The following is an 18,490-nucleotide window of genomic DNA, read 5'->3' as shown; positions in this document are numbered from 1 at the left end:
GTTAAACAGAAGTGTTCTGGTAGGTATTTGTCTCAACTGGTGTCCTACCATTTCCCTTTTGCTTGAGAACAGAAAGCTGCTACATAAGCAGCTTCTGTTCCAGTTCAGAACTGCACAGGTTAGCATTGAACCACGTTAATTAAAACATACACGGCTGGTGCTTGCAGGACAAACCCTGGGACAGACCCTCCAACACATTACCTTTCCCACAGGGAAGAAAGGAGTGGGCATTTAAATACAGCCCCCTCCCGAGTCCCTGGAACCTGAACCAGAGAGTCACCTGAGAAGCCCTGCTCCCCATGATAACAGCTTGACTTGGAAAGAGAAGTAGCAATCAGCCAGGCTGTTAATTTGCTTGACTTCACACTCAAATAGAGCCTGCACTGGTCTCAGCTAGAAGCAGCAACTCCAGTGCCTGACAGGTTCCCGTGGAGGCACACACTTGCCAGCTTCCTCACTTCAACACCTTGCTGATACATCAGAAAGTTTGAGGAAAAGGTCTTGCATTAAACCACAATGTAATGTAGACTTTTTCCTACACACAGAGAGGCTCTTAGGCCTTAGTTGTACTTTAATTGCAAGACAATAAATATTAACTATATGTCATAATGAAGATCTAGTCATTGCCCTCTTCTGAATAGGTAAAAGAGATCATCTTCAGATGCTGAAAAGAAGGGCTGCAAACGCCCTGTGTCTTATCTGGCCACTGCTAGGTAATAATCAGTGAAAAGAAAATTTCATCTGTAAGTGAAATTTGCAGGATTATACTCAAACCCGCCTTGGTTTTTTCACTCAGTAGAACTGACTATTCCTGTTTCAGTTCATATAGAGGAGCTCGACTATGCTTTTAAGTAAATGTTCCCTGGGAACATCCATGGCTGGAAATTGTATCTGTTACTGGAAGAGCTGTACACCGTCTCTCTCCCACACTGATACTGTATTGCGTTGCAAAACTCAAATGCATCAAGGGCTGGTAAACCCATACTGTGGTTTAAAAACCACAGACAGCAAGGTATTACTAGTGACAGCATAGTTGTGGCAGGTCAGCTCAAGTTGTAGAAGAACAAGCAGAAGTCGCAACAAATACATGGATGCTAGCCCACACACTGGGAATAATACCCCAGCTAGGTATTTTAAATTTAATGCAGGTCTGTATAATAAAGCTTCCGTCATGATTTAATTGTATTGTAGCTGTTCTCTGAGTCAGCTTGTTGAGACAGCAGTAAAACACTGAGAAGAAAGGGAAAAAAAAAATCAGGAAGGAGCATAACATTTTAATCTGTTTACACATGCCCAATGACTAACTTTGAACGGAAATACCTCAACGATAAGTACATACAGATTAACATTATGCAGTAGAAAAAAAGAGTTTAGCACACAAACATTCTTTTCTCTGCAACAGTCTTCTCCAGATCCTTTCTGCAGCCTCATAAAGAAGGATCCAGCGGGAAGAAATACACAGAAACACACGATGAGGTGACCCGTGTAAAGCTGACTCAGACATATTTGAAATAACTTGTGGTTTGAAGAATTAGCTGATCGCATGGTGTTGTTTTCTACTGTCATTTATTAGTAATCTAAAAGAATTCTTAAGTCCATACCTTTATTGGAAAACATTAACGAAAAAGGGAAATATATAGAAACCAGTTTATATAGACACACACCTGGCAACATCCAACTTTGGTCTAACTGCACTTGGAAAAAAAAAAGTCATACCGCACAAGCCTTGGTTGCAAGACACTGGGTCCCCGGTCCAGCAACGTTACAGTTTAATATTTCAACTCGGGCACGGGACCAACGCCACAACAGAGGGATGAGTTACAACGCAGCAGGTACTCACTAAAACTCCATCCACAGCCGATAAGCTCTCGTACGTCTTCCACGCTTTCTCCCTCACGCTCTCCGACACTTTCAGAGCATCACAGAGCACAACGAAATCAGCTTCGCCAATTTCGAGCCTAGGAAAAGCAAAAGACCTCACTAGCGGGGGCTCCGTGCAGCACACCGGCTGTACACCGGACCGCAGAGCTACGAGGGGACACCAGCTGCTGAAGGGCGCCGCGGGGTGACACCGCCCCACCCCGCAGAAGAGCCCGGGAAGAGGCACAACCCGGACCCTCGGGCGCAGAGAGCCCTGGCAGCGCCCCGGGCCCGCCACCTCCAGCCGCGGGGCAGCCCGACCGCTTCCCCAGTCCAGCCCGCCCCGCCCCGCTCCGGCGGCTCCCGGCCCGCGCAGGACGGTCCCGACCCGGGCGGCGCTTACCGGGGGGCGGCGGGCGGCGCGGAGCCGCTGTCGGGGCTGGCGCGGTGGCTCCTGGCGGCGGCGGCGCCCGCCCTGCGGGGGGGCTTGGGCGGCATGGCGGCCCGCGCGGGCGGGCGGGCAGCCGTTGGGCCCCGCCGTTCAAGCGCCCGCCGCGGGCGGCAGTAACGACGGGCCGCCGGCTACCGCTCCGCTCCGCTCCCCCTCCCCGCCGCCCAAACCGCGGGAAAACTGCGTCACCGTCAGCCGCTCCGCCGTCACTTCCGGGCCGGCTGCCGCTCCCCCACCCCACCCGCCGGCGAGGAGCGGCGACCGCGCCCCCGAAACACAGACCGGCTCGGCGCCTTTCGGAACCCGGAAGGAGAAGGTGCACGCGCCAGCCGTTCAGCCAATGAACGCGCTTCTTTCTCCCCGCTAGCCAATAGGAGGTGGCTCCGCTTCGCGCGTCCGGGCAACCGAAGCGCGGGCGCGGCGCGAGGGCGGTGGCTCGGGGGCGGGGCGGGGCTTAGCTCCCTGTGGTATCGGCGGGATGGCGGCGGGGCCGCGCCGCCGGCAGGTACCGGGACAGCCGCCCCGTGCCCGGTGGCGTCTCTCTCCCTCCCAGACTTGGTTTTACAGCTGAAGTGAGTCGAAGCTGAGGAGGCAGCACGGGAAGGCGCGGTGGCATCCGACCGTCTCAGCCGTAGGTGGCAGAAAGGACGTCTTGGTGAGGTGGTCAGCGCTGCTTCCTCACAAAATGAACACTTGCAGCCTCGGCAGTAGAGATCTTCCCGCATACTTCAGTCACTCCAGAGACGATAGCCTAGCTATTTCTGATATTTCAGGTACTCAACAAGCTGGAGGCAGTCGATACATCTTTTGTATGACATGGGAAGAACCATAGACCTATATATAAAAATAAATAACTATACAGATGTAGAACAGGACAGAAATTACAAATCCTTTACAGCCATCTCTCAATCTAACATTCATCTGAGTCCTAACTAAAATACTACTTCTAACACTGTGCATTATAATTACATTTAATCTAAGAAATTATCCAGGCTTGGGGCATCTTCTGGATTTCAAGCCAGTGAGATTCAAATTCTGAGTACCCTGATTCACAGATCTTAATCTCTGTTGTCTGCAATTGCATATCCACATTTAGAATGTAGATCACTGCTGCGAACGAGCACATTTATTTTCGGGTTTTTATTATGACAACTTGTTAGAAAAAGCAAAATCTTTGTATGTAAGGACTCTTCATACATGCACATATTTATCATTTGTCTGTAAAGCAACTAGTTTCAGTGAGATTGCTGTCAAACTTCTGGATTTAAAGAAAAAAACATGAGTACAACTATAGTATACAATAAGAATTCACCAGTATTTTTAAGATTCACACCCTTTATTATTTGTTCAAGCTTTTTCTTTATACTCATTAACTATTCAAAACCAGGAGAACAGTCTATTTTTCTGGTTCATAATTAGAATTAAACCAATTACAGTAAAGTGAAAACAGAACAAGTGGGATTTCTGAGGCAAAGCAAGGTACATAAATGCCAAATGAAATGTTTGAGTTATAGACTGTAGTGAGATTTAGACATTCCTTACTATGATTCTAGTAAAACTGTGACAGTAACTTTACCCTGCTTTTGAGCACATTCAAAATACTTCCTCTAATCAGATGATACCAGATGCTGTGGAAGGTTCGGAGTCTGGGACTGCACGTCATCTACAGTTGAACCACAGACAACTAGACAGATCTACCAGCTTGGAAAAGTAAGCTAAACCCCTAAACCACAGATGAGTCTGTTGCCCTTCTCTCACAACTGGCTTTAAGAGCACAGAAGAATTTAAAATGAGAGCAAAGCATCTCAGAAAACTTGGTCAGAGCCAGTGGAGACCCTCCCAGCTGTCAGCAAGAAGGAAACATACCCTCCTGGGTAGCTTCCCCAACAGCTGCTTTAACATGCTTTCAGAGCCAGGCCCTAGATCATCCAAACGGTAGGCAAAGAATTTGTGTTGCTCTTATAACCCCATGTGCATTAGTGCTTAGGGAACATCATATCCTTTTAAAGAGTTAACAACCAGCCTCAGACTAAATACTAATTTTCTAAAATTGTTAGTGTGCCAAGCTCAAGTCAAATTTTATGCACATTTTCATCAAGCAAGGCACTTAGGGCTCCCTTCCATAAACAGGTACAACCAAAAAATAATCTCAGAATGCTCCAAGTTACAACTGGAGGGAGAAGAAGGGAAGCAACAGATGAATCAAGCTACAATAACCTTTAATCCTCTATCCCAGAACCTCAGATGTAGTAACTACATCTAAACTGCAGTAAGAAGACTTAACGTGTGTGTATGTACTTCCAAAGAAAGGCACATGCATATGTAAAACTGTGTAAATTGCTGCGCCTTTTCTTCCCCATTGTTAGATACGCTGATTTGAATATTGTAATCCTGTATTTTAAAACATTTTCTTCTAAATGGAGCCTTTGGGCTTTTGGAATAAAATGACAAAGGAAAGAAGAAAAGCAGCTCTTACTGGGAAGAAAAAAAGAGAAACAAAGGAAACAGTACAAGGTCAAAAAAAGTGTTAATGATAATTTCTCATCTGGCCTGACAATATCTTTATTCTAAACATCTTGCTACAACAGCTTTTAAATTGTAGGTCATAGACAGATGGCGATCTGTGAAACATTGCCCAGTCAGGCAGTCCTGACTCATTGTTTCCAGCTGCTAAACAATCTTAAGTAATTTTATTATCTTAGTTTTTTCACTTAAAACTGTTGCTATAGTTTCATGGTAATTGCCGGTGGGAATAGTAGTCATGCTTTCATTGCAAATGAAACCAAGCCTTTTTATTTTGACCCTTACTGCTCAGATATGATAGAAGCTTGCTACTGTTTTAGTTTTCATAAAAATGAAATATTTGTGATGGAGAAACTTGATTTAAGTGCACCTCATGGTCTACCAAAACCAGCTGCTTAATTTCTACATTATCACAGACGTCTACCACTTAAGTTACAATTGTAATAAAATCCATTCTTCTGGAGATGCATGGCAAAAATGTATGTACTAAAACCACTAAATTGGGAGCTTCTGGATATTAGTCCAAGTACTAAATACTGGCAGAATTTTTGCTTGAGTAAAGCCCAGAGGCTATAGAATTCAGGGATTATAAAAATGTCTGCCCAAATCACACCTCATTTCCCTGCCTGTAACAGGCAGAATTTACCAGGGCAAGTGATGGGAGGGCATAACCTCCACTGGCCAGCCTTTTCTGTGCACAGACGTCCCTTGCACGGCACAGGAGCCACCAGCCCCCTGCCATCAGTGTCAGCTGGAGCTGAGCTGTACCTCTCAACGCCCCAGTACAAGTGCTAACAGGAGCGAGGAGGTGACGGACCTGCTGCGGCTCCCTGCAGGCCAGCTCTTCTCCAGCTGCTGCCCTACAGGCCCCAGGCCTTAAGAGGGACTTCTCTGGAGCACCACCTGGAGCAACAGAGGGACTTAAGTGACAGTCCTGCATCAGGAGTGCCTCCGGGACACTAAGGCCATGGTTTGAACCAGGCCTTTTCTGTGCCCCAGCATGACCTCCCCGGCTAACGCTGCCTTGCAATTGCACTGGCATCAGCTCTGCCTTTGAAGCTGGAAATGGTTTACGGGTGCGATGGGGTGAAATTGGCCGGTTGTACCCCTTGTTGCTGAGCCTGGCCCCTAATACCGTTGTATCCTACATGAAGACTTAGTTCAAAATATGAAGGATAAAAACCATTTCTAAAAGTTAGTATTTCTACAGCGATGTAAAATCCATAGGGACCATGACAAACCTCAACCCATTTCTCTCTAAACAGAGTGGTATTTGTTAGATGTTGCCTCCTCTAACAGTTCAAAGCCTCTATATATACACGTTATTAATAAAAATAGTATTTACACTGCACATTTATACACATCTGTGACTTGCTCTTCTCAGAGCATTACGTAGTGCACTGCTGGAGTCTCAGATACTGCAGTGATGAGTTTAAGGCAGGAATAAAATGTTTCACCAAATTTTAGTGGGATCTGAAAGGACATTATGACTATTGTTGCTGGATGGAGAAAATCTGCACGTAATGATGCCTATATGCAAACCCCCAGATTTGTGCTAGCATTGAGGACCAGGGTACTAAAAAATAAAATCCCTGACTAATGTAATTTATCAAATGAAGCCTTAGTGCAAGTGCAATTACATCAGGAAAAACTAATCATTCCCGTGGAAGGTGTCCGGACACGAGTATAAAACGTGCCTTTGCATGCACAGCTGCATCACACCATGTGCTTTGTCACACAGCTACCGTCCTGTGTGTCCCCAGCAGGCAAAGCACTCCTAACCCCAGACACATTCTGCCCCTGGGGTGTGCAGGGCATCCTGCGCCCCCTCTGCAGGGCAGTTCATTTTGGTTGGTACTGCCAACTGATAATGAAATAAAGGTCAACAAACCAACCAACCAACCACAACCCTCTTGTTGCTTGCAATTACACAGCCACATTAATAACCCCGTCGCAATCCCTTCCTTCCCATCCTGCTCAGTTCCAGGTTCTGCTTCCTCTTTCTGCATGAGAAAGTGTGCTCCAGCACGGGCAACACCCTGTCCTGCTGCTGGCGGTGTCCCCAGCAAGGATGTTTCCCATGCCTCCTCTTCCAAGATTTCCTAAGCCCACAAGAAGCAGAATACGCTCTACTGGAAGTAGTTCTCAGGAATCAAACTAATTTTAACCGACAACCTGAAAACCAATTGAAAATTAGCAACTGTAGCCTGTAGTGAACAGGCATGAATTTGTCTGAATGAAATCTACCTGTGATCTTGTTTTTTTTCTTTTTGTTAAGAGTGAGCCTAAGAGGATGACATTCTTTACCAATGCATGGCAGTGAAATACCCTAATTAGGTGAAAACATTTGTGTGTAGTATTCCAGCAAAACTCGTAACATGAAAACAACACTATAGGCTCTTCTATGTTGTTTCCCCCGTAACAGTGAAATGTCCTCCTACAGCTAGAATACCAGTAAGAGTACAGCCCTGCTAATATTTCTAAACCACAGGCTTCTGCTAACACAGCCGTGTCAGACTTCCATCCTCCCACGCAACTCATACCAACAGAAGCATGTACCCACCTTTCCAGAGGACAACGCTCCTCTCAGTTGATGGCTTTGATAAATCTCCGTTGGCTTCCACAGTACTGATTCAGCTGGAAACAATCTTCTTCAAAAAAATGAATCCAGGCCCTATTTTTTGTCTCTGCAAGTGCAACACGTCAGTGCGCATTGCTTCAGGTAGCCCCGCAGCTTCTCCTTGCACCAGATAACCAAACCCTTGCATTATCTGTCCTGCAGGCCTTCAGTATTTTCTTCAAGCCAAAACTTGCCCCGTGGCTCTTTACTGAAGCTGCAAGACTTCAACTAGAGGAGGAGGGAAGACTTGGAGCTTTTATCACGTTTTGCAAGCCCAGATCATATGTATCAACTGGTGACAATACTCTTACACATGCAAAGACCTGCTGAACATCAGGGGCTGTTTGGGACCCACGAGAGAGCCACACAGCCCCCTCCACCCAATAAACACGGTGGCATAGGATAGTGGCACTTCTTCGATTTTGCTACTTCAGTGACAAAACGTGTTTCAGCATTAGGATTCATTTTCTTTCTTAGAAGGAGTTTTAAAAATATTTGCAAAGATAATTGTCCAATGAGGTCATTTTTATACTAACCGTTTTCTGGAATTCATTGGGCTAGAAATGTGGTTTTCCTCAGTATAGCACAACTATGTTTATTATACTCATTTTTTATTTAAAAAATAAAAAAGGAAAAAAGCCCAAGCAGCTCCTAGAGCTAGTTTTTTCCATGGATTTGTGTCCCATGCTTCATCGACTTCGTCTGAGAGGGCAGAAGTTCCAACGGGAGCTTTTCCTGCACTCAGGGTGTTTTAAGTCTTCTTCCCATACAAACTGCCTGGCATTTAATAAGATGGGAGCACATGCTGGGAGCTTTCGCTCAGCGCACACGAGTTTCTCCCTCCTTCCCCATGCTTATTTCACACTACTAATAGAAATAAATTCCCTTCTGTCATCCAGCGGGCTCAAAAGTTATTAGGGACACAGGCATGCAGCATGATCATCTAAACCTCCTGTCTACAGGAACAAATATATTTCTCCCCACCTCTGCCACCCCTTCAGCAGCCTCATTTGCTGGTGTCTCCATTAAAGGACACACCATAGATGACAAAGTTTCTTACCGAGTATTATTCTGAAAACAAGTTAAAGATGATGCAAGGCTTACTTAAAAATTAGCAAGTTTCATGTTAACTTACGGAAAATAGGATCGGTATGCTCATGAAAAGGTAGGAAACATGCTTAAAAGTACTTCAGCATGAATCTCGTGTCATACAGGGTTCCAAAGAACGCACCAGTAACCCTTTCCTGATACATATTTGACCTTTATTGCCAGCACACAATTGCAACATCCTGAACGTTTGTAGCTAAAGTCTTCCCAGCGGATTTCTCAGCTTGCTTACATCTATACCAAAGTGTAGTTATCTAAATATAATTTATACATGAGCATCTAACCTCTATCTACGTGAGGCTTTTTTTGACGTTCATGACTGCCATGCACTATCAAGAATGGATTAAAAAAGTCCAGCTTTCTGAAAGTAACAATTATATGTTTCATTTTATATCTAAGACCTACACTAAGACTAAATCGTAAATTAAGCCAAATGCAGATGAAGAAAAAAAAAATGTATTGTGTATTTAAGAAACTTCCTTTAAAACAAATTATTTTATCTCAATCCAAACATTCACAATAGCAGGAAGCTGGATGATAGCATGTTTACAGTCGTATAATAGCTCCAAAACCAGTAAAGCATCCTCCCGATATATTAAGAAAAGATCTTTTAAAAGATGAAAAATAAGGTTAGTCCAAAGCCTCTTAACTGAATTAACCTAAGACAAAATATTTGGACACCTATGGTGCATATTATTTAAAAATTGGTTTAAGCAGGGTTTTTTTGCAAACAAATATGCAAATATTCTATTAAACATTCCTACTTTCCTGATAAGGCTCAAAATTAGGTCAGAAAGACAAGTCAGTTCCCGTATTATGGAAGCTTAGAAGTGGATTTTGGGAGAGATTTTCCAGCTTTGTTTTTGCGCGTTACTCCCTTTTTTTCTCTCCCATAATTTTTCTTGCAACCAGCTTCAAAACAGCAGGTACTACGATACACCTTATCCTGCACTCTCCTCTACAGAAGCTGCCATTACAAAGATCCCAATCATATAAAAAGATTTAAACTTGCTTTAAGAATAGCAGTTTTAAGTGTAAATGGCACAATACGGAATGGTATTAGTGATATTTGAGCTAGCTCCAGATCAAACGTCACAGGCTGACAGGAATGCCGTGAAGTTGAACAAAGGGAAATGCAAAGTCCTGCATGCAGTGAACACTCCTGGCTCTCAGCTGGGTCAGCCTGACTCACGGCACGCTCGAGATTATGTACATCATTTGACAAATACTCAGGACAGGGATTTCAGACACTAACAACATGTTAAGTCAGCTTTGGATCTCCACTCTGGTTGTACGTATTGTGGAAATACCAACCCAGAATTCAACCAAGCAGCACAATATTGCCTTTAAATGAAAAAGGAACAGAAAAACTTGCTTCTCTCTTCAGATTTCATTTCTCAGCCATCACCTATTGCATTTTATCTTCTCGCTTTTAAAAATAGCACTGCAAGTAAAAAGCATTAATTTTAACTTCAAATTTAACTCTAGTCCCCTCCTCTAGAAAAACCCCAGTAACAGCAAAAGAAAACACAAGACTTTTAGACAAACAGGTTTATAAGGTTTATTTTCCATTGCACATACATGGATTATATACAAGTTAGTAACATAAGTTACTTCTTAATTTTCTAAAAGATTGTTACAGCAAACACTTGCCATTTTAAAACATCAAGTCAGAAATCAATCTAAAAAGGTAAATATGACAATATTTTAAAAACGAAACAAATTGCACTTTGTTAGGGAGAGTCAAATACAGGTTTGTCTTATATGCTGTAACAAACTATATAGCAGGTAATATTACAGTTAGAAGTAGCTCTTGCAGTCCATTTGTACATTAATAATTCTTTTCAATTTTACTTAATTAAAAACTGGTGGATATTTCAAAGACTTTCTCTTCCTAGTATTCAAGATTCATCACATGAAATGCACTAGCAACTAAGTCTTTATGCAACTGCTATTCAAATATAAGAACACCACACCTGAAAATAAGGAAAAAACTAAAACATATTGATTTTACATGTATCATGAGATGAAAAATATGGAAGGTGTTCAGCAATAAAGCCCTGTCCACTACTTACATAAAAGAAGATTTTAAAAAATAATCACTGCACACAATACAAAGGGTGGGGTCATACTGTAGTTTTTAAGTCTCCTATAACAGTACTATTCCTCATTACTGTTCACAGATGAGTGTTTCCATAGCAAACCTGTTCTCAAAGTGTCGAATCTTTCGGCAATTGATGGTTTCACGCTTCTGAATTCCTGTTTGTATTGGTAAAGAACAATGGATGGTAAACACAAGAGGGGATGAGGTACATCAGAGACATAATAGTTTTACATTTGCTATAATAAGATGTCACCAGAAATCAGAACTACCCCTCTTCGCTCCCCCCTCTCAGAGGAAACACACATAGGCACACATTCGTACTTAGAAAAATCAAGAAGCAGGCAATGATCCTGAAGGCGTGGTGAATCAAATCGCAGTATTGGTTTAGTTAGAACCAACCTGCCAAAACCCCCCCGCTGGCTAGTTTTAACCCAGATCAGTTCCCAATATTCCTCTCTGTGCGTCTGTAAAAACGCTTGTGGGGATGTGAGAGAGGGAACAGCAAAGGAATAAACCGCTATAGGCAAAAAGAGTGGACTAGTAGTATTTAAACATCATCATCTTGGAATCGGAGAAAGACAGAATTTAACCAATTTTTAGCCAAACTAATGCTCATTGCCAGCATATGCTCCTCATTTATTACCACAGGATCAACATACTGAATTTTGAATTGCATTTTGCTATTAAGACCTTTTCATTTTTAAACATTGTTCTAAATTATTTTTATAAAATTTATTTCTTTCCTTGTTTTCCCAAGCAGTTAGGTCCAACAATATGACTAAAGCAATTAAACTGCTTCAGTGTGCACTTGCACATCACATACAGTTTAAATTAAAAAAAAAAAAAGCAGCAAGTCTGAGTAAAATCTGAGTGAAAATTTTAAGGCAGTATTTAACAGCTTGTCAAGACTCTTCCAAATGATGTTTTTCAAACATTTTCCATGAAGGAGTACCAAGCACTACAGTTCTCCTGTGAAGACAACTCTTACTCACATTTCACTGATGCAAATAGGAACACGTGGACTAATTTATAGGTGGCTTTAAGGACAGGAAGAACCCGCAATTCTGTACTTGGACTACAAGGCTATGGCTTCTCATATATTAAAGGGTTTTTTTTGTTTTTTTGGGGGGAGGGGGTGGCGGGTGGGTCAAGAAACAAGATTAAAGAAAAGCATCAATGAAAGCCTGAACCCCAGAAAACATACCCATGCACACACACAAATTTTAGCAGCTCCTAGCTCACTGGAGCCTTGAGCACTTTTGCACAATAAAATGACTTATTTCCATACTTACACAGAAAATACCAGACATATTTAAGCCCACAGAGCCGGTTACTGCCATAAGCAACCCTCACTTTAATAAAAGTCATTCCTTTCAACACAATCAAGCCTATTTATCGAACTCAAGCGGCATTGAACTTTCTGCCAACACAAAAGATCGCAGGAGGAACATTTACCTTTCATGGCTTCTTTGCGCTGTAGTTTATAGGTTTCCTTGCCACGACAGAGGCGGTAAATAAAGAATCCCAGCTGATCTACATTTTCAATGCGATCAGTAACAATCATCTGTTCATGAATCAAATAGGACTGAGGCAAATATGTTCCAGCCTGTTGAACAAAAATATAACAGCTCTGTCAAAAGCCATCTCTTCGTGGTTTAAGTACACAAGAAACACTTTGCAATGTTTTTCTTTAACATGGCTGTGACATACCTTCTTTGAATTCTTTCAAAATATGTATTACCCACAGAATTTTATTCTAAATGTGCAAACATGACCGCACTGCACTACAGAAATACATAACGATTACATTCAAAAAGGTCACAAAACTTCCACCGATGCATAGGTCCACCGCCCTCCTGCTACAGTAACGAAAGTCTTCAGCAGAGAAGAAATGTTTCCTTCCGGGAGCACTCGCTGTCTCGGACCAGTCCTGCATTTGTCATCCAAAGTTTTCACTTAATTAACAACAGCCCAACAGACCTCAGTGGGAACTCCTCCCAAACAGGAGCTGGTAGAAGCATGCTCTGCACGGACGTATTCTTGCTGACGAAGCACGCCAGCTGCAGCATACTCCAGCTGCAGTCCATGGGGTTTGAGAAGCCTTGAACGTATTCGCAGGGTGGGTCACAACTCTCAAGCCAAATGCAAGAGGAGACCATCGAGCCCCATAGGTTATTATGGCGACTCCCATATGTTATATGGGAACGTATTGGAAAGCCATGGTGGTATATCATGTGTTTTAAGGCAATACACCGAAAAAGGGAAGAGCCATGACGACACACAAAGGCTTCCCGAGCCTTTTCTAGTGCCTTCAGTGTTATTTTGCCACAGCTGAAATGATGGAGGAATCCGGCTCTGCGCACACCTCCCTGTACACAGCTAGGATGCAGATACTTAACTATCGGCCGATTTCCTAATGCTGGCACTGGTAAATAATCATCAACTTTTTTGAAATATTACTTCATTTAAGAAATCCTGTTAGTGTGATTCTAATTTATGGCAATAGAGAAGGTGGTGTTCGCATTCTAAAAATAAAACGGTCACTTATTATGGAAACAAGGTCAGCTTCTGTGGCAAAAGATCACTATATTTTTTATTGACAATAAGCAACTTGAAATTTCCATTGCAAAACAAGACTGTCTTTTCAGTCTAAGCAACGTGTTGAGAAGAAGCTGATTAAATGCTATTCTTTTCAGTAAAGAAAGAAAAGACTGTATAAAATTCACTTTAAATTATGAAAATTTTCTTCAGCACGTACTATGAGGAAAACAACAGCAATTTTTTTTCTTTAAATAAGAGCTTGGAAGACTTCACACTCCCAAATTATCCCACTCATTATTTGGTAATTAAATCACTGTCAATTACTATATCTTAACCCCTGGTCTCTCGAATTTCAGGAGAGCACCCCGCGGGAGCCCCAGCGCAAAGCAGCAGTGCAGAGCAGCAGCAGGGCGGGCAGCGGTGCTGAGGACTTGGGGCAGCCTGCGAGGACACTCCTGGGCTCGTGCCCTCCAAACCACAGGACCTCCCGGGACTTCCCTGACCACCCCCCCAACCCCAGCAGGCACAAGAGGAGGGGGAGCTCAGTGCAGGAATCTCCTCTGCCCAAGTGCTGCAGGAGCAATTACCCAGCACTGGGATCCAGCAGAGCCGCAAATATCGTCGTCTTTGAGACCTCCTGTGCATCGCATAGGGTTAAAATTGGCCCGTTGGCTCAACAACGGGAACGAGGTGGATGAACAAATATACCTGGGTTTCAGCCTTGTTTCCCAAGGAAAGGAAACCTTTCACTGTCTGCATATTCAAGCAAACTGTATTAATATATAGAAATGTGGTTCTGTAGGCTAAAATTATGGCTTTTTTAAAAAAACAAAACAGCCCAGAGCACCTCTATTTTCATAAAACGCCCTCTGGATGTATTCAGAGCTCATTTTAATGAAACGAGCACTTCAATTTCATACATTTTTCTCCTTGTGCAACCAGTGTGACTGCAGGACAGTGAACAGAAATTTACTCACCTTGTGCATCTGCAGAATAGTTTCCCAAATTTCAGTTACAAAACATTTAGCCTGATCTTCTGAGACATCAAATGCCCACAGCTTTTTGTTAATACAATGAGAATTAAACAGATGTCTCATAAAATTAGGGCACTCGCTGTTGGGGACAATGATCAAAAGAGTTTGCTTTTACACAGATTTTCAATTAAATGCGTGATGCCTGGTTATCCTCTTACTTGTAAACCAAACATATTTGATTTAGTACTAATGACAAACTAGGAAGTTAACAGATTTTAATAGTGGAATTTGTGTGAACTAAAAATGGAAACAAAACAGCGTAACACAAAGTAAAAAAATATGGGGTCACTGAGTTTTACAGACACCACCTCATCCTTATGTATAGGAAATGAAAGTGTGGTTAAATAGCCACTCTCAAAATAGGCAGCAAAGAAGCAGCAGAGGACATACTTGTGAAGTAATTTTTCACATGAAATTTATTTATATACATGAACCACTCAGAAATGGCTGAAATGGTTCCTGGAGTCCTAATTCCAAAGCTTTGTTTGAGAGATGCAAGCCCAAAGATGATATTAACAACTCTAAAGTTACAAAAGCCCAGTAAAATAAAATTTAAAACACTCTCTCCAAATCTTAGACACTTAGACACTAGTTAGTTAGCAGCTCTCTTCCCCACCCAGAGTGTTTTGCTGTTCTGTAAAGAAACCAGAAGGCTGAAAAACAAGGTAAATACTATTTAAATATGCATTAAAAGCACACATATGTAAGAGTTAAAAAAAAAGATAAAGATGATTCATATTAAATTAGTAAAAGACCCCATTAGATTATCGACTTCGGCCTCCTCAATTTCACAGGCCATTATGTTTCACCCAGTAACTACTACTAACAGAACAGCGTGTCCCCGTGGTGGTGACAAGCCAGCCAGCACCAGCACCACAAGCCTGGCAGTAGTGTTCAATTATCAAACCCTGCTGGGAAGCCATTAGGAGCTCCCACAACATTATACTGAAAACTCATGTTTGGTTGTTCAGTGATTGTGGTATCTCAGTCCTTTCCACGGTCCTTGTTTTTAAGGACAACGAATCTTGTTCTGAAGATCTGGTGGTCGCAGAACCAGGTATCTGGCTATACTAAAAACCCTTTTGCTTAAATGGGCTTTGCTAATCATACAATCCAAATCCTGATCACTCCTACAAAACCTCCCTGGAAACAGGAAGATCCATCTTACGGCTGCTGGAAGCCTCATGAACGCACATGCAGCGCTAGCCCACCACATGTGGTGCCACATCCAATTCCCCTGCGCACTCACAGCGCATCCAACGCACCTCTCGTACATCACCTCACTGGATCAGGTCAAAGTAGGGGCCAACCCTAGGGACCTATGCTTTACCCACATTAAAAGGATTTCCCAGTACCTCTGCTTCAAGCCTCTCCGCTAACCAGTCTTAGTCCAGCGCATACATGCTTTATGGAAACTTTAGTCACAATGGATTATAAATTAAAAAACACAAAGACTACTATCAAAAGAGTCTAGGTACACCACATTTACACAATTTTGTCAGCCCAGTTTGTAGCATCGAAGAATAAAATCAGGTTTGTTTGCCTTCCTCTGAATTAGTAATTCCTTCATGATTGTAGTTAATTAACTAAGAAGGTTATAGACTGTTTTCTCTCTTTGCAAAGATCTCTAGTGATCCGTCAACTTTCTAACACATGCGCCTTGTGTGAATGTCAGAGTTCTGGGGGAAAAAAAAATTTCTCCTTTTTCCCTGTCTTAAGAACAAATTATTTATGAATTAACTGTACCTTGATGTTGATGAGCAGCTCCAGGAAATTTTTTGGCGGCATAACAACTGAAGTGTTCAGAGGAATCACATAGCACTTATCCAGGCTAAGGTCAAGATAGGCAGTGAGTCTCTGTTGAGGAAATATTTATTTTAATCAAAATAACAAAAACATCAGAAAATTCACATACAGACTTTGCTAAACCGCTATTGCCTCATGTTGTTCTTCAAACTATTGTTTTGTTCACTATAAAGTCTGTCCAGCAAACTCCAATTTGAGGGTAGGTAAGTGTAGAAATAAAAGGCAGTCTGGATGAGAGTTTAAATCTATGACAGGGATTTGCGCAAGGCAGCAGGCGATAAGTAGCTCAAATGCATTACAGTAATGAAATTACAAAGGTGCATCTGAGCTGTTAGGGAATCAAGTACAGTATTCATTTTCTCCTAGTGCCTGCATTTTGAAACAACAGGGCAAAAACCTTGCTCTAAACTCCACGCTTTTATATTTTGTTATAGCGTAAAAGAGAAAAGCTGCTGGTAAGAACAAAATACAGAAGAAAAAAATACTTTTACAGATAACACAACAAAAATCCTTTTATTTTCAAAAATACTACTGACTTGAAGTGTTAATGATTATTCATAGCTAAATTATTATCTTTATAGTACCTGAACTGCAATATTTGCCATTATTTGATAAAAACGGAGATATAAAAGCCCAGGGAATTATCCTGCTGAATCCTGTGGCTGCGTTCACTGAGCTGTGTTTTACTGCATCTGTTCTTGCTAAAGAAGACATTATCTCAAGCTCTGAAAGCTCTAAGGCTGCAGACATATATAAAATACTGAGCACCAAGAGCCCAACAGTCAAAATAGTACCGGCAATAGGACGGCAATCATCAGTGCAACTAATCTCATTACATGGGAGTAAGTACATGTGCCTATGGCAAATGATCCTTGCACTGACCTTTAGAGCAATGCCTTTAAGCCATTAAATCAAAAAGTAGATTTCTAATATTATATTGTTCCTATTCACTTCTTACATACAGCATTTTTTTCTGGTTTTCCCTCTTTAGAAGCTTTGCTCTAACTCTTAACAGAAGCTCCCTAAATATATTCAGGAATATTTTTAAGTGACATAGCTCAAGCAAGCAATGTTTTCCTCCAAATCTGGTTATGAATATTTGATAGATAGCACTCATTCTGCCTGGAAAACTTGAAACTTTGAAGTTTGCATAAAAAAATAGGATGCTTCCCTATTCTTTTTCAGCCTTGCTTAAAAAAGCTATTCAGCGAAGTCTTCAGATGGTCACAGAAATTTAGCTGCCTGGAAACCAGCTGTAGAACATTTCATCGCTATCAGACAGCTTCCATCAGGCTGATACAGAAAAAGAAGGGCTTCTAATTGTTTTACAGCTCCGTCATTAATTCCGAGAGCTGCAGGCCTGTCAACTGCCTTACCAAAAATTTATTACCACGATTCCTGTCAATCAAAGTTGTTTCTACGAAAGAGGAAGACACAGCTAAACGTGCCTTGATACCCTGGCTCAGTGCCTTTAGGAATCACAGTAGCCTGTGGTGCACAAGGAAAATTTAGCTTCTGCTAGGTTTCCTACAGCATCTGGAAAACGAGCTGTCTTCCGCGGTCCGTCAGCTGGTCGCTTCCTTCCCTTTCTGCTGCTGCTTCGGGGTTTTTGAGCTATGCTACGAGAGCAACCTCTGGAGGTGCTTGAACATACCTAGTGACATCAGATGCAACCAGCCCCTGCAAGCTGAGGTCAAAGCTACGACAGCCCTCGGCACCACAGCAGTTGGTCAAATTCTGGCTCGGTGGACATAGCACAGCAAGAACTATATTCTCTTTACTTCCTCATACTAAGGAAAGGAAATAGCTCTAAGATTTTTCCCTTTCTAGAAACAGAACCGTATTTGCAAATGGTGGTTTACAAACTACCTCATGATGATTGTATCACGATGTACTTTGAATGCCTGGTTAATAATTGCTTGCAGTCTGCTGCTGATCAAAACGTTTCTGCTGCCTCCTCCACCCTCCGCCTTCCCCCACCACAATAATTAGGGAGTACATTTATCAGGATGACTGAGGGGGAACATTTTTCAAGTTTTAAATGCTTTGAACTTCTTCATAAATATTTCTTACCCGGTGGAAGTCATGGACGATATCAGCAGGATCGCTATCAGCAAACTCAGGGACTGGCACGCTGATAAACTCAACATCTTCCTCCTCCAGGATCTGAATATTTTGCTCAATAGTGTGGTAGCGAGCGCTCTGAGCCTCTGCCCCAGGCTCAGGTAAACTTAAGCCGTCTTCAATGTACTTTATTCCACAGAAATACACACCACCCTGCTAAAAACAGTAAACAACCCAGCAACAAAAACATCAGTAGCCTTGTTGGAAGTTTAAAACTAATATTCTCAAAGCACTGTAGAGAAGAAAAACTTGTCAGACTAGATGAAATGTTTTCCCTTTAATTTGATTCATACACCAAAGTAGGAGCCAGTTGCTATCTA

The 18,490-nt window shown here is 42.3% G+C and overlaps 2 protein-coding genes and 1 long non-coding RNA gene across 4 annotated transcripts in view; 1 reads left to right on the top strand and 2 right to left on the bottom strand.

The window, feature by feature from the left end:
- The window catches only part of RB1 (RB transcriptional corepressor 1), an 80,076-nt gene extending 77,601 nt beyond the window's left edge, over nt 1–2,475 (bottom strand). Inside the window, exons 1-2 of the mRNA XM_075142225.1 lie at nt 2,264–2,475; nt 1,841–1,958 (exon numbers count right to left, since the gene is read on the bottom strand). Of these exons, the coding sequence (XP_074998326.1) occupies nt 1,841–1,958; nt 2,264–2,358 (213 nt within the window). The 5' untranslated portion in view covers nt 2,359–2,475. The remainder of the gene's footprint in view (nt 1–1,840; nt 1,959–2,263) is intronic.
- Nucleotides 2,476–2,751: 276 nt separating this feature from the next.
- On the top strand, nt 2,752–8,117 carry LOC142077670 (uncharacterized). The gene is made up of 3 exons (XR_012671964.1): nt 2,752–3,084; nt 3,927–4,021; nt 7,617–8,117. It is a non-coding gene; the product is annotated as an uncharacterized LOC142077670 (long non-coding RNA).
- A 1,980-nt stretch (nt 8,118–10,097) lies between these two features.
- The window catches only part of ITM2B (integral membrane protein 2B), a 28,299-nt gene continuing 19,906 nt past the window's right edge, over nt 10,098–18,490 (bottom strand). The window contains exons 3-6 of one of the 2 annotated variants that reach the window (XM_075139601.1): nt 18,120–18,326; nt 15,987–16,097; nt 12,121–12,271; nt 10,098–10,820 (exon numbers count right to left, since the gene is read on the bottom strand). In XM_075139601.1, the coding sequence (XP_074995702.1) occupies nt 10,732–10,820; nt 12,121–12,271; nt 15,987–16,097; nt 18,120–18,326 (558 nt within the window). In that variant the 3' untranslated portion in view covers nt 10,098–10,731. The remainder of the gene's footprint in view (nt 10,821–12,120; nt 12,272–15,986; nt 16,098–18,119; nt 18,327–18,490) is intronic. The other variant, XM_075139602.1, reaches the window with a different exon arrangement.

The sequence above is a fragment of the Calonectris borealis genome, chromosome 1 (assembly GCF_964195595.1).
Source record: "Calonectris borealis chromosome 1, bCalBor7.hap1.2, whole genome shotgun sequence".
NCBI lineage: Eukaryota > Metazoa > Chordata > Aves > Procellariiformes > Procellariidae > Calonectris > Calonectris borealis.
This window is presented reverse-complemented; position numbering and strand designations above follow the sequence as displayed.